General features: G+C 46.6%; 1 protein-coding gene across 1 annotated transcript in view; it reads left to right on the forward strand.

The window, feature by feature from the left end:
- Positions 1–13,952, forward strand: part of LOC124043185 (zinc finger and BTB domain-containing protein 10-like) — a 34,025-nt gene extending 20,073 nt beyond the window's left edge. The window contains exons 3-5 of the mRNA XM_046361470.1: positions 3,630–3,695; positions 8,789–8,964; positions 10,942–13,952. Coding sequence (XP_046217426.1) covers positions 3,630–3,695; positions 8,789–8,964; positions 10,942–11,220 — 521 coding nt within the window. The 3' untranslated portion in view covers positions 11,221–13,952. The remainder of the gene's footprint in view (positions 1–3,629; positions 3,696–8,788; positions 8,965–10,941) is intronic.
- The last annotated feature ends 2,747 nt before the right edge of the window (positions 13,953–16,699 follow it).

The raw sequence follows: 16,699 nt of genomic DNA on the forward strand, positions 1-16,699 counted from the left end.
ACGACTGTCTTGGTGTGTTTGGACCAATCTAGTTTGTTGTTGATGTGGACAACAAGGAATTTGAAGCTCTCAACCTGCTCCACTACAGCCCCGTTGATGAGAATGGGGACATGCTCGGTGCTCCTTTTCCTGTAGTCCACAATCATCTCCTTAGTCTTGGTTACGTTGAGGGATAGGTTGTTATTCTGGCACCACCCGGCCAGGTCTCTGACCTCCTCCCTATAGGCTGTCTATACGTTGTAGGTGATCAGGCCTACCACTGTTGTGTCGTCAGCAAAAATGAATGATGGTGTTGGAATCGTGCCTGGCCATGCAGTCGTGGGTGAACAGGGAGTACAGGAGGGGACTGAGCACGCCTGGGGAACTCCAGTGTTGAGGATCAGCGTGGCAGATGTGTTGCTACTTACCCTCACCACCTGGGGGCGGCCTGTCAGGAAGTCCAGGATCCAGTTGCAAAGGGAGTTGTTTAGTCCCAGGATCCTTAGCTTGGTGAGGGTACTATGGTGTTGAATGCTGAGCTGTAGTCGGTGAACAGCATTCTCACATAGGTGTTCCGTTTGTCCAGGTGGGAAAGTGCAGTGTGGAGTGCAATAGAGATTGCATCATCTGTGGATCTGTTTGGGCGGTATGCAAATTGGAGTGGGTCTAGGGTTTCTGGAATAATAGTGTTGATGTGAGCCATTACCAGCCTTTTAAAGCACTTCATGGCTACGGACGTGAGTGCTACGGGTCTGTAGTCATTTAGGCAGATTGCCTTTGTGTTCTTGGGCACAGGGACTATGGTGGTCTGCTTTGATTTAGCTCGTCTGGTAGGCTCATGTCACTGGGCAGCTCGCGGCTGTGCTTCCCTTTGTAGTCTGTAATAGTTTGCAAGCCCTGCAACATCCGACGAGCGTCGGAGCCGGTGTAGTATGATTCAGTCTTAGCCCTGCATTGATGCTTTGCCTGTTTAATGGTTTGTCGCAGGGCATTTCTTGTGAGTTTCCGGGTTAGAGTCCCGCACGTTGAAAGCGAATGTTGCCTGTAATTCATGGCTTCTGGTTGGGGTGTGTACGTACAGTCACTGTGGGGACGACGTCCTCAATGCATTTATTGATAAAGCCAGTGACTGATGTGGTGTACTCCTCAATGCCATCGGAAGAATCCCAGAACATGTTCCAGTCTGTTTAGCATCTGCTTCATCTCACCATTTTTTTATAGACCAAGTCTGCTTTAATTTTTGATTGTAAGCAGGAATCAGGAGGATAGAGGTACGGTCGGATTTACCAAATGGAGGGTGAGGGAGAGTTTTGTACGGGTCTCTGTGTGTGGAGTACAGGTGATCTAGAATTTTTTTCACTTTTCACTCTGGCTGCACATTTAACATGTTGATAGAGATTTGGTAGAACTGATTTAAGTTTCCCTGCATTAAAGTCTCCGGCCACTAGGAGCGCCGCTTCTGGGTGAGCGGTTTCCTGTTTGCTTATTTCCTTATACAGCTGACTGAGTGCGGTCTTAGTGCATCTGTCTGTGGTGGTAAATAAACAGCCACAAAAAGTATAGCTGAGAACTCTCTAGGCAAGTCGTGTGGCCTGCAGTTTATCACAATATACTCTACTTCAGGCGAGCAAAATCTAGAGACTTCCTTAGATTTCGTGCACCAGCTGTTGTTTACAAATATGCACAGACCGCCCCCCCTCGTCTTACCGGAGTGTGCTGTTCTATCTTGCCCGGTGCAGCGTGTATCCCGCTAGCTGAATATCCATTTTGTCATTCAGCCACGATTCCGTGAAACATAGGATTTGACCATTTCTGATGTCCCATTGGTAGGATATTTGTGATCTTACCTCGTCTAGTTTATTGTCCAATGATTGCACGTTGGCGAGTAATATTGACGGTAACGGCAGCTTTCCTAGTTGTCTTCTGCGGGTCCGGACGAGGCATCCGGCTCTTTGTCCTCTGTGTCGCTTCCTTTTGTGAATAATTGGGATGTCTGCCCTGTGGGGTGTTTGGAGAATATCGTGTGAGTCCTGCTTGTTGTTGTTGTTGAAGAAATCTTAGTCTAATCTAAGGTGAGTGATCGCTGTCCTGATATCTAGAAGCTCTTTTTTGTTCCGTAAGATACGTTTGCAGAAACATGTACAAAATAATTTACAAATAACGCGAAAAAACACATAATAGCACAATTGGTAAGGGGACCGTTAAACGGCGGCCATCTCCTCCGGCGCCATTTTCATTAATCAGCCACGATTCCTATTGAACAGGTCTCGATAGTCTCTCCCTGTTCCAGTCTGTTCTCTTATGCTTGGTGCCGGAAAAACAGGAGCTATGATTTAGGTGAACCCACCCTGCTTTACTATAGCAGAGCTGCTGGTTTCATGGCTATAAATTCTTGGTTCCTCTTCAAACAACACACAATTAACTCTTAAGGTCTGACCCTCTCTCCCTCCGTAATCCCCCCTAATGCACTGGGGCTGTCCTCGCCATTCCAAATATTGACCCAGGCAGGCAGGCAGGCTGGCTGGCAGGCAGGATAGAGAATGGGACCAGTGGTCAGGTTCTTAACAATAGGTTCTGAAGTCCAGGCCCAGAGGTATGGCTAATTAAGCCTGTTCAGTGAGCCTAAGTGAGGGGCTGAGGGCTCTATCCTGTGATTCACATATTAATACACAGCCCAGTGGGAGAGGCTGCTGAACACGCTGTCCTGGCTAGAAGAAGTGTACCTACATACAGTAGCAGACAGACAGGCAGGCTAGGGAATGGATGACAGAACACAGGCAGCACCAGAGTCGTGTTCATCTGGGATTAGGCACCAGGGTCGTGTTCATTTGGGATTAGGCACCAGAGTCGTGTTCATTTGGGATTAGGCACCAGGGTCGTGTTCATCTGGGATTAGGCACCAGGGTCGTGTTCATCTGGGATTAGGCACCAGGGTCGTGTTCATTTGGGATTAGGCACCAGAGTCGTGTTCATTTGGGATTAGGCACCAGAGTGGGGGATTAGGCACCAGGGTCGTGTTCATCTGGGATTAGGCACCAGGGTCGTGTTCATCTGGGATTAGGCACCAGGGTCGTGTTCATCTGGGATTAGGCACCAGGGTCGTGTTCATCTGGGATTAGGCACCAGGGTCGTGTTCATTTGGGATTAGGCACCAGAGTCGTGTTCATTTGGGATTAGGCACCAGGGTCGTGTTCATTTGGGATTAGGCACCAGAGTTGTGTTAATTTGGGATTAGGCACCAGAGTTGTGTTCATCTGGGATTAGGCACCAGGGTCGTGTTCATCTGGGATTAGGCACCAGGGTCGTGTTCATCTGGGATTAGGCATCAGGGTCGTGTTCATCTGGGATTAGGCACCAGAGTCGTGTTCATTTGGGATTAGGCACCAGAGTTGTGTTAATTTGGGATTAGGCACCAAACGAAAAGAACGAAGGCAGACTGAAACAGGGAGTGTCTTCCTCAACGACTTTTCAAATAAGAAACTCACATTTTTGTTCTAATTTAGTTTTAAACCGGTTTGCTAGAGGTGTGCCCAGCTGAACAAGACCCTGGGGTAGGTGGGGCCTGGTGTTTGTGTACGTAAGGTATTGTCTGTCTGCCCCCCCCCAATCTTTCATACCCTCTAATCATGTCTTTGTTTCTCCTCTCACAGAACTGGCCAATCAGTTTCAGTACAGCCTCCTGCAAGAGTCCCAGCAAGGGGAGTCCTGGGAGAATGGTATGGGTTGTGTTCTCCTGTAATTATACCATATAGTAGATGTATGTTCAGACTTACTGATTCAATATTACCAAACACATTCTTACGACAGATTTGTTTTCACACCTTATGTCATGAACCTAATTCGGTGGTTGGTTAATGTGATTATGATCAAAGATGTGAATACTTCCGGTATTGTAGGTTGTTCTGGATAGGAGATAAATGACTTATTCTCCAAGATGGTGTTGTGAATAGCACATTTGCCAGTTGAACACAGCACACAGGTGACCTGTTTTTCCTCAGCCCCCTGGCAACCTGGCCTGCTTGACAACTCTTTTGTTTAGGGCGTCTTGACTCAAACAAAGACAAAAAGGCAGGACCCTGCAGCTGTCTGTGATGTGAGCCTAGCCAACCAAATCAATAGTTTGACTACAGTCACATCTACACTTGTCCCTTAGATGGTTAGTGGGTGTTACTACGTCACTACACATTTCTCACATACTAGATTTGTCAAACATCTTTCTTCACAATGGTGTAAATTGGTTATGGAGGCTGTAGTAAACTTTAGCCTGATGTGTTGATCTCTGTTAATAGCAGCTGAGGTACAGCATTTTCTGACACATTCTTTCCTAACTACACATCAGGAATATTTTAGATCAGTGGGTTAATGGTAAAACTAGTTTTTGGTTAGAGAAATCAAATTATACTTATTTTGTTACTCCCAAGGCAGTAGTGTAGCCATGACAACACGACAGTTTAGTATTTAACCAAGTGTTTTTCCTTCCCATAACACCATAGTAAACATGATGTCCTTTCACTGAGGATTCAACCACACATGACCCCTCATCCCACCACCACCACACATGACCCCTCATCCCACCACCACCACACATGACCCCTCATCCCACCACCACCACACATGACCCCTCATCCCACCACCACCACACATGACCCCTCATCCCACCACCACCACACATGACCCCTCATCCCACCACCACCACACATGACCCCTCATCCCACCACCACCACACATGACCCCTCATCCCACCACCACCACACATGACCCCTCATCCCACCACCACCACACACACAACCCCTCATCCCACCACCACCACACATGACCCCTCATCCCACCACCACCACACATGACCCCTCATCCCACCACCACCACCACACACACAACCCCTCATCCCACCACCACACACACAACCCCTCATCCCACCACCACCACACATGACCCCTCATCCCACCACCACCACCACACACACAACCCCTCATCCCACCACCACCACACACACAACCCCTCATCCCACCACCACCACACATGACCCCTCATCCCACCACCACCACACACACAACCCCTCATACCACCACCACCACACATGACCCCTCATCCCACCACCACACACATGACCCCTCATCCCACCACCACCACACATGACCCCTCATTCCAGCACCACACATGACCCCTCATCCCACCACCACACATGACCCCTCATCCCACCACCACCACACACACAACCCCTCATCCCACCACCACCACACATAACCCCTCATCCCACCACCACCACACACACAACCCCTCATCCCACCACCACCACACACACAACCCCTCATCCCACCACCACCACACACAACCCTCATCCCACCACCACCACACATGACCCCTCATCCCACCACCACCACCACACATGACCCCTCATCCCACCACCACACACAACCCCTCATCCCACCACCACACACATGACCCCTCATCCCACCACCACCACACACACAACCCCTCATCCCACCACCACCACACACACAACCCCTCATCCCACCACCACCACACATGACCCCTCATCCCACCACCACCACCACACACACAACCCCTCATCCCACCACCACCACACATGACCCCTCATCCCACCACCACCACCACACACACAACCCCTCATCCCACCACCACCACACATGACCCCTCATCCCACCACCACACACATGACCCCTCATCCCACCACCACACACATGACCCCTCATCCCACCACCACCACACATGACCCCTCATTCCAGCACCACACATGACCCCTCATCCCACCACCACACATGACCCCTCATCCCACCACCACCACACACACAACCCCTCATCCCACCACCACCACACATAACCCCTCATCCCACCACCACCACACACACAACCCCTCATCCCACCACCACCACACATGACCCCTCATCCCACCACCACCACACACACAACCCCTCATCCCACCACCACCACACATGACCCCTCATCCCACCACCACACATGACCCCTCATCCCACCACCACCACACATGACCCCTCATCCCACCACCACCACCACACATGACCCCTCATCCCACCACCACCACACACAACCCCTCATCCCACCACCACACACATGACCCCTCATCCCACCACCACCACCACACACATGACCCCTCATCCCACCACCACCACACACACAACCCCTCATCCCACCACCACCACACATAACCCCTCATCCCACCACCACCACACACACAACCCCTCATCCCACCACCACCACACATGACCCCTCATCCCACCACCACACACATGACCCCTCATCCCACCACCACCACACACACAACCCCTCATCCCACCACCACATACATGACCCCTCATCCTACCACCACCACACACAACCCCTCATCCCACCACCACATACATGACCCCTCATCCTACCACCACCACACATGATCCCTCATCCCACCACCACACACACGACCCCTCATCCCACCACCACATACATGACCCCTCATCCTACCACCACACATGACCCCTCATCCCACCACCACCACACACATGACCCCTCATCCCACCACCACACCCAACGACCCCTCATCCCACCACCACACACAACCCCTCATCCCACCACCACATACATGACCCCTCATCCTACCACCACACACATGATCCCTCATCCCACCACCACACACACGACCCCTCATCCCACCACCACATACATGACCCCTCATCCTACCACCACACACAAGACCCCTCATCCCACCACCACACATGACCCCTCATCCCACCACCACCACACACACAACCCCTCATCCCACCACCACCACACATAACCCCTCATCCCACCACCACCACACACACAACCCCTCATCCCACCACCACCACACATGACCCCTCATCCCACCACCACACATGACCCCTCATCCCACCACCACCACACATGACCCCTCATCCCACCACCACCACACACACAACCCCTCATCCCACCACCACCACACACGACCCCTCATCCCACCACCACACATGACCCCTCATCCCACCACCACCACCACACACACAACCCCTCATCCCACCACCACCACACACGACCCCTCATCCCACCACCACACATGACCCCTCATCCCACCACCACCACACACACAACCCCTCATCCCACCACCACATACATGACCCCTCATCCCACCACCACCACACACATGATCCCTCATCCCACCACCACACACACGACCCCTCATCCCACCACCACCACCACCACACACATGATCCCTCATCCCACCACCACACATGACCCCTCATCCCACCACCACCACACATGACCCCTCATCCCACCACCACCACCACCACACACATGATCCCTCATCCCACCACCACACACACGACCCCTCATCCCACCACCACATACATGACCCCTCATCCTACCACCACACACATGACCCCTCATCCCACCACCACCACACATGACCCCTCATCCCACCACCACCACACACATGACCCCTCATCCCACCACCACGCCCAACGACCCCTCATCCCACCACCACACACGACCCCTCATCCCACCACCACATACATGACCCCTCATCCTACCACCACACACATGACCCCTCATCCCACCACCACACACATGACCCCTCATCCCACCACCACACACAGGACCCCTCATGCCACCACCACACATGACCCCTCATCCCACCACCACCACACATGACCCCTCATCCCACCACCACCACACACACAACCCCTCATCCCACCACCACCACACATGACCCCTCATCCCACCACCACACATGACCCCTCATCCCACCACCACCACCACACACACAACCCCTCATCCCACCACCACCACACACGACCCCTCATCCCACCACCACACATGACCCCTCATCCCACCACCACCACACACACAACCCCTCATCCCACCACCACATACATGACCCCTCATCCCACCACCACCACACACATGATCCCTCATCCCACCACCACACACACGACCCCTCATCCCACCACCACCACCACCACACACATGATCCCTCATCCCACCACCACACATGACCCCTCATCCCACCACCACCACACATGACCCCTCATCCCACCACCACCACCACCACACACATGATCCCTCATCCCACCACCACACACACGACCCCTCATCCCACCACCACATACATGACCCCTCATCCCACCACCACCACACATGACCCCTCATCCCACCACCACCACCACACACATGACCCCTCATCCCACCACCACGCCCAACGACCCCTCATCCCACCACCACACACGACCCCTCATCCCACCACCACATACATGACCCCTCATCCTACCACCACACACATGACCCCTCATCCCACCACCACACACATGACCCCTCATCCCACCACCACACACAGGACCCCTCATGCCACCACCACACACATAACCCCTCATCCCACCACCACCACACACACAACCCCTCATCCCACCACCACCACCACACATGACCCCTCATCCCACCACCACCACACATGACCCCTCATCCCACCACCACCACACATGACCCCTCATCCCACCACCACCACACACACAACCCCTCATCCCACCACCACCACACACACAACCCCTCATCCCACCACCACCACACATGACCCCTCATCCCACCACCACCACACACACGACCCCTCATCCCACCACCACACACATGACCCCTCATCCCACAACTCCTCTCTTTAATTGGGAAGTGAAGAACCAAGGGGTTCTACCGCCAGAGACTGGGCGGCTCTACAAATGACTGCCCCCAAGTCTGCTCTTCCATTATCTGTGTCAATGTGGATTTGATCAACTGTTTAGAAAGCAACCTGGTGTGTTTCTCTCAGGCGAGTCGTCCGACACGGCACTGAATAAGCTCAAGTGTCCCCACTGTAACTACATCGCCAAGCACCGGAGAACACTAAAGAGGCACCTCATCATTCACTCTGGGGTCCGCTCCTTCAGCTGTGATATCTGTGGCAAGCTGTTCACCCGCAGAGAGCACGTCAAGAGACATTCCCTGGTAAGACCCTACCCGAACTGTTCATTCCCTGGTTAGAACCTACCCGAACTGTTCATTCCCTGGTTAGAACCTACCCGAACTGTTCATTCCCTGGTTAGAACCTACCCGAACTGTTCATTCCCTGGTTAGAACCTACCCTAACTGTTCATTCCCTGGTTAGAACCTACCCTAACTGTTCATTCCCTGGTTAGAACTTACCCTAACTGTTCATTCCCTGGTTAGAACCTACCCTAACTGTTCATTCCCTGGTTAGAACCTACCCTAACTTCATTCTCTGGTTAGAACCTACCCTAACTTCATTCTCTGGTTAGAACCTACCCTAACTGTTCATTCCCTGGTTAGAACCTACCCTAACTGTTCATTCCCTGGTTAGAATCCAGGCTGAATCACATCCGGCCGTGATTGGGAGTCCCATAGGGCGGCACACAATTGTCCCAGCGTTTTCCGGGTTTGGCCGGGGTAGGCTATCATTTGTAAATAAGAATTTGTTCTTAACTGACTTGCCTAGTTAAATAAAGGTTAAATAAAAAATAATTAAGCTACCGGCTGCTATCAAATCCACATCGACATTATCCCACCCCTAGTTATCCAAACCTAACATACCTGCCAATACATTTTCAGCAATATCGCTGGTCTGTCTGTGTGGCGTGCGTGCTTGTCTGTCTATCATTCAGTTTGTATAGCCAGTTTATAACATGATAACTGTCTTGTGGGTAGACAGAAAGACATTCCCCCAAAACCTTCTCAATTAAATGTTAACTGCAAAGTAAGCATGTCTGGCGTAATCATGGTTGTTTATATCAATCTGGTGGGCTTGACATATGCAGCATAACAACGAGACCAGCACATTCCTCCGTCGCAAAATGCTCAATTAAAGGGGTATTACACCCTAAAAAATGATCTTCTGATATGATTTCAGCGTTGACATGGACTCAGAACATCCCATTTCGTTGTTTCTCTATGAATAATTGTAATTTTGAGAGTTTAATTTCTTTATAAATCCCCAAACCAGGAAAAACATTATCACACAGAGGCACCCCCACCCCCCTCTTCAAAACATTATCACACAGAGACACCCCCACCTCCCTCTTCAAAACATTATCATACAGAGACACCCCCACCTCCCTCTTCAAAACATTATCACACAGAGACACCCCCACCTCCCTCTTCAAAACATTATCACACAGAGACACCCCCACCTCCCTCTTCAAAACATTATCACACAGAGACACCCCCACCTCCCTCTTCAAAACATTATCACACAGAGACACCCCCACCTCCCTCCTCAAAACATTATCACACAGAGACACACCCACCTCCCTCTTCAAAACATTATCACACAGAGACACCCCCACCTCCCTCTTCAAAACATTATCACACAGAGGCACCCCCACCTCCCTCTTCAAAACATTATCACACAGAGGCAACCCCCACCTCCCTCTTCAAAACATTATCACAGAGACACCCCCACCTCCCTCTTCAAAACATTATCACACAGAGACACCCCCACCTCCCTCTTCAAAACATTATCACACAGAGACACCCCCACCTCCCTCTTCAAAACATTATCACAGAGACACCCCCACCTCCCTGTTCAAAATATTATCACACAGGGACCCCCACCTCCCTCTTCAAAATATTATCACACTGTCCTCATAACTCTGTCCTCCACCCTCTCTCTCTCTCTTTTTCTTTCTTTCTCTCTCTTTCTGTGTGTCTTCCATAAGTCTGTCCTCCATCACTCTGTACTCCACCCTTCCTCTCTGTAGAAGTCTCTCCCATGACTTTAGCTGGATTGGGGAAGTGTCAGTTTCCCATTCATATTTCAGCCTTCATTTATGCTTTTCAACTTTTGTATTTATGATTCCAGGATCTTTCTATGAGTTTCTCAGTTCCAAGTTTCCAATAATTCTGACAGCACATGAACGCTGCATTATCCCTTGTCCCTCTCTCTCGTCCCCCTCTCCCTCCCTACAGGTGCACAAGAAGGACAAAAAGTACAAGTGCATGGTGTGCAAGAAGATCTTCATGCTGGCAGCCAGCGTGGGGATCCGGCACGGCTCACGGCGCTATGGTGTGTGTGTGGACTGTGCTGAATCCCACCAGTCCACGCAGGAGGGCCTGGAGTCCCTGGAGGTGTTCGTCCGCGAGGATGATGACTTTGAGGGGGAGGAGCCTGACGAGGACATGGCTGAAGAGGGGGAGGAGCCTAACGACAACGACCAATCCAACTTGGAGGGTGACACTGGTAGTTAAAGATTTTTTTTTTTAAATGAAATAAAGCTGGTAACAATCAACAACTCCAAAGTGCTATCAAACCTCGAGGTTACTTACACGGTTTAGTGTATGAGACAAAGAGAGAAGCTTTGGTAGAGCGGGACTCAAGATGTACAGATATTCTATGTGTCACTCTGGGCCTAGTGCTCACTAGAGAAAGAGAGAAATGAAATATTGAAATCAGGTTTATGGTGATTTTGTTTTGGGGGGAGGGTGGGGGGTGTACAGCGTTTTTAGTTGCAATAGACCAATCATCTTAAGAAATATTATTTAATTTATGAAAGAGGTTTTTATGGTCTTATTCAATTCTATAATTTTTTTCTGTTTTGTAAACTGCTATCAATGAGTTTCAGTATTTGACTGTACTTTCTGTCAGATCTGTAACTATGTTGCTAGGTGCATGTTGTTAGACAGAAAGACGTGAAAGAAAGGGCATTATTTGCCGACAGGAAGATTTGATGTTTAGATGACCTGAACATTATGATTTACTATTCTATCTTTTCCCTGCACAAATCTTGGAACCAAAAAAATCTGTTTTTTGACTATTTTATCACAGCCATATTTATGAGTTTATGTTAAGTGGGCTGTGCTATTGTGCCAAGCAGAAAGCACAGCAAGATTTATCAGGAGACAACAAACTACTGAGAGAAACAAAAGGCGGGCAGAGAGAAAAAAAAGGAAAAATATTTAGAAAAGAAGAAGCGAAAGTACCAGGGGAAATGTTATTTGCTAGCTTTATACAAATCACAGCACCACACAGTAACACTTTATAAAGCATTTTGACATTCACTTAAAGCTTGAATTTTGCCAAATGACGGAAATGTTTGGTGCTGTAATGTTTATGTTGCGAGATACTGGACCTACAGCTGTATATGATGTTTATAATCATAAAGCCTGAAATGACTCAGTTATATATATATATTAATCAGCTATCTATAGAACACTGTTGTGCTACGGCTCCTATCAGGAATGCTTTGCCATTGTCTTTTTGTATTTAATGCACACACACACACACACACACACACACACACACACACACACACACACACACACACACACACACACACACACACACACACACACACACACACACACACACACACACACACACACACACACACACACACACACACACACACACACACACACACACACACACACACACACACACACACACACACACACACACGCTCACATACCATTTTGTAGAACTACCGGCAGTACTTGTAAACATGATGTAGGGACCTAAGTTAAAAAGATACCTTTATATATATATATACATGGTTTATATCAAGTAGTGATATATTATAGCTCAATATATATATATATATTTGGTAGTATTTTAAAGAGTGCAGATATATGAAGTCTGAAAGCGAAACTCCATTTTGAAAAGTTATAATTTTTTACAATCAGTTTATTTAATTTGATAGAAGTATCTTTATTTTGTCTGCCAGGTAGGAAAACACTTTGTTCAATACAAACTAAAGGTCTATGATGCGTAACAGACATGCACTTACTACTATTTTGCGTTCATGAAAATCATTTTGTTTTTCAATGTCTTTTCTTGCTTCCCCAAAGTGGGTCTTGAATGGAACTGTTTTCCTCTTTTTCTTAGATGTTTTGTTATTTAATATTATTATATTGGCTCCGAAATGCAATCAAGACTGTTAATTTCTATCTATTTGTCCAACCAAATTGTTTATTAATTATTGTTGAGATAGCCAGGTAATCTCTACAGTATGTAGAGACCTGCTTGTGTATGTATTTGTCAGATAAAAATAAATAATCATTCACTTTACCCTAAATGTATATATAGTTTTATTTGTCCTTTTATAATGTATTTCCTTATCCTTTTTTATTTAATTAATCACGTATTTGATAAGAAATATGGATTGTTTGCAGGTTAAAACCTAGGAACAGCAGTTTGTCCAAAGGCAGTGGATATATCGAAGTGCTATAATTATTCAGAAATGTTTGATTTCCCTGTACTCCAAATGCAAATGTATTTTAAAGAACGCTCCTATAGAAATATCCTCATCCACGTTCGTACAATATGATTTACCTTCAAAATCACTGGGAGGGATTTTATATATGAAAAAAAAAGAAAAGATTTAGCTCGTTTATTTTACTTAATGGAACACACTCAGCTGCAGTTGGCTTGTTTTAAAATCTTGGCCTTGTGTTGTGTCATACTGGGTTGCCTTCAGAAGGCACTGTACTTGTCCAATACATTTTTTTTTTAAACGTGTTTTAATTTTCCATTGCAAAATGTGTTGTTACGGTGTGCCCTAATGAACACGTCCCTAACCTTCCACTCTATCTGATCACACCTGTGCTCGTCCATCAAACTGTTTCTGTTTTACTGTACAACGGATGATCTCAAGATGACTTATTGTTTTAGATGTTATTATGCTGTACTGTAATGGACAAATCAAGTAAAACACTACTACAGAAACAGTTTTTTTTTTTTCAGCTGTATTTTTTAAAAGATGTTTTAAATGGTGTATTTTTCAACTCTCTTTTCAAACTACAGCGATGCAAAACCAATGGGCCTTTTCCTGGGCTCCACCCTGAACACAAAACAAGTCAGGTTACTATTTTTACATTTTTTTTTCAAGGTTTTCAAAAATGAATTACATTCTCCTTTTTCTGTTTCAATTGTACTACTGTTCCTCTATAATACATATTCCAAATAAAACGCTTAAACTCGATCTGTGGTTAATTTATTTCAGATTATTATGCTGTGTTTACATGGGGAAAGAACAGCTATTACTCAGTCCTTATCTATGCTGTGTTTACATGGGGAAAGAACAGCTATTACTCAGTCCTTATCTATGCTGTGTTTACATGGGGAAAGAACAGCTATTACTCAGTCCTTATCTATGCTGTGTTTACATGGGGAAAGTCCTTATCTATGCTGTGTTTACATGGGGAACAGCTATTACTCAGTCCTTATCTATGCTGTGTTTACATGGGGAAAGAACAGCTATTACTCAGTCCTTATCTATACTGTGTTTACATGGGGAAACAACAGCTATTACTCAGTCCTTATCTATGCTGTGTTTACATGGGGAAACAACAGCTATTACTCAGTCCTTATCTATGCTGTGTTTACATGGGGAAACAACAGATATTACTCAGTCCTTATCTATGCTGTGTTTACATGGGGAAAGAACAGCTATTACTCAGTCCTTATCTATGCTGTGTTTACATGGGGAAAGAACAGCTATTACTCAGTCCTTATCTATGCTGTGTTTACATGGGGAAAGAACAGCTATTACTCAGTCCTTATCTATGCTGTGTTTACATGGGGAAAGAACAGCTATTACTCAGTCCTTATCTATGCTGTGTTTACATGGGGAAAGAACAGCTATTACTCAGTCCTTATCTATGCTGTGTTTACATGGGGAAAGAACAGCTATTACTCAGTCTCTTATCTTATCTATGCTGTGTTTACATGGGGAAAGAACAGCTATTACTCAGTCCTTATCTATGCTGTGTTTACATGGGGAAACAACAGCTATTACTCAGTCCTTATCTATGCTGTGTTTACATGGGGAAACAACAGCTATTACTCAGTCCTTATCTATGCTGTGTTTACATGGGGAAACAACAGCTATTACTCAGTCCTTATCTATGCTGTGTTTACATGGGGAAACAACAGATATTACTCAGTCCTTATCTATGCTGTGTTTACATGGGGAAAGAACAGCTATTACTCAGTCCTTATCTATGCTGTGTTTACATGGGGAAAGAACAGCTATTACTCAGTCCTTATCTATGCTGTGTTTACATGGGGAAAGAACAGCTATTACTCAGTCCTTATCTATGCTGTGTTTACATGGGGAAAGAACAGCTATTACTCAGTCCTTATCTATGCTGTGTTTACATGGGGAAAGAACAGCTATTACTCAGTCCTTATCTATGCTGTGTTTACATGGGGAAAGAACAGCTATTACTCAGTCCTTATCTATGCTGTGTTTACATGGGGAAAGAACAGCTATTACTCAGTCCTTATCTATGCTGTGTTTACATGGGGAAAGAACAGCTATTACTCAGTCCTTATCTATGCTGTGTTTACATGGGGAAAGAACAGCTATCTACTGTGTTTACAGTCCTTATCTATGCTGTGTTTACATGGGGAAAGAACAGCTATTATGCTGTGTTTACATGGGGAAAGAACAGCTCCTCCTTATCTATGCTGTGTTTACATGGGGAAAGAACAGCTATTACTCAGTCCTTATCTATGCTGTGTTTACATGGGGAAAGAACAGCTATTACTCAGTCCTTATCTATGCTGTGTTTACATGGGGAAAGAACAGCTATTACTCAGTCCTTATCTATGCTGTGTTTACATGGGGAAAGAACAGCTATTACTCAGTCCTTATCTATGCTGTGTTTACATGGGGAAACAACAGCTATTACTCAGTCCTTATCTATGCTGTGTTTACATGGGGAAAGAACAGCTATACTCAGTCTTATCTATGCTGTGTTTACATGGGGAAAGAACAGCTCCTTATCTATGCTGTGTTTACATGGGGAAAGAACAGCTATTACTCGTCCTTATCTATGCTGTGTTTACATGGGGAAAGAACAGCTATTACTCAGTCCTTATCTATGCTGTGTTTACATGGGGAAAGAACAGCTATTACTCAGTCCTTATCTATGCTGTGTTTACATGGGGAAAGAACAGCTATTACTCAGTCCTTATCTATGCTGTGTTTACATGGGGAAAGAACAGCTATTACTCAGTCCTTATCTATGCTGTGTTTACATGGGGAAAGAACAGCTATTACTGTGTTTACATCAGTCCTTATCTATGCTGTGTTTACATGGGGAAAGAACAGCTATTACTCAGTCCTTATCTATGCTGTGTTTACATGGGGAAAGAACAGCTATTACTCAGTCCTTATCTATGCTGTGTTTACATGGGGAAAGAACAGCTATTACTCAGTCCTTATCTATGCTGTGTTTACATGGGGAAAGAACAGCTATTACTCAGTCCTTATCTATGCTGTGTTTACATGGGGAAAGAACAGCTATTACTCAGTCCTTATCTATGCTGTGTTTACATGGGGAAACAACAGCTATTACTCAGTCCTTATCTATGCTGTGTTTACATGGGGAAAGAACAGCTATTACTCAGTCCTTATCTATGCTGTGTTTACATGGGGAAAGAACAGCTATTACTCAGTCCTTATCTATGCTGTGTTTACATGGGGAAAGAACAGCTATTACTCAGTCCTTATCTATGCTGTGTTTACATGGGGAAAGAACAGCTATTACTCGGTCCTTATCTATGCTGTGTTTACATGGGGAAAGAACAGCTATGGTTCACTATAACCTACAGTCATGATACACTGACCAAAAATATAAATGCAACTTGTGTTGGTCCCATGTTTCATAAAGCTGAAATAAAAGATCACAGAAATGTTCCAAATGCACAAAAAGCAGATTT

The sequence above is a fragment of the Oncorhynchus gorbuscha genome, linkage group LG09, assembly GCF_021184085.1.
Source record: "Oncorhynchus gorbuscha isolate QuinsamMale2020 ecotype Even-year linkage group LG09, OgorEven_v1.0, whole genome shotgun sequence".
NCBI lineage: Eukaryota > Metazoa > Chordata > Actinopteri > Salmoniformes > Salmonidae > Oncorhynchus > Oncorhynchus gorbuscha.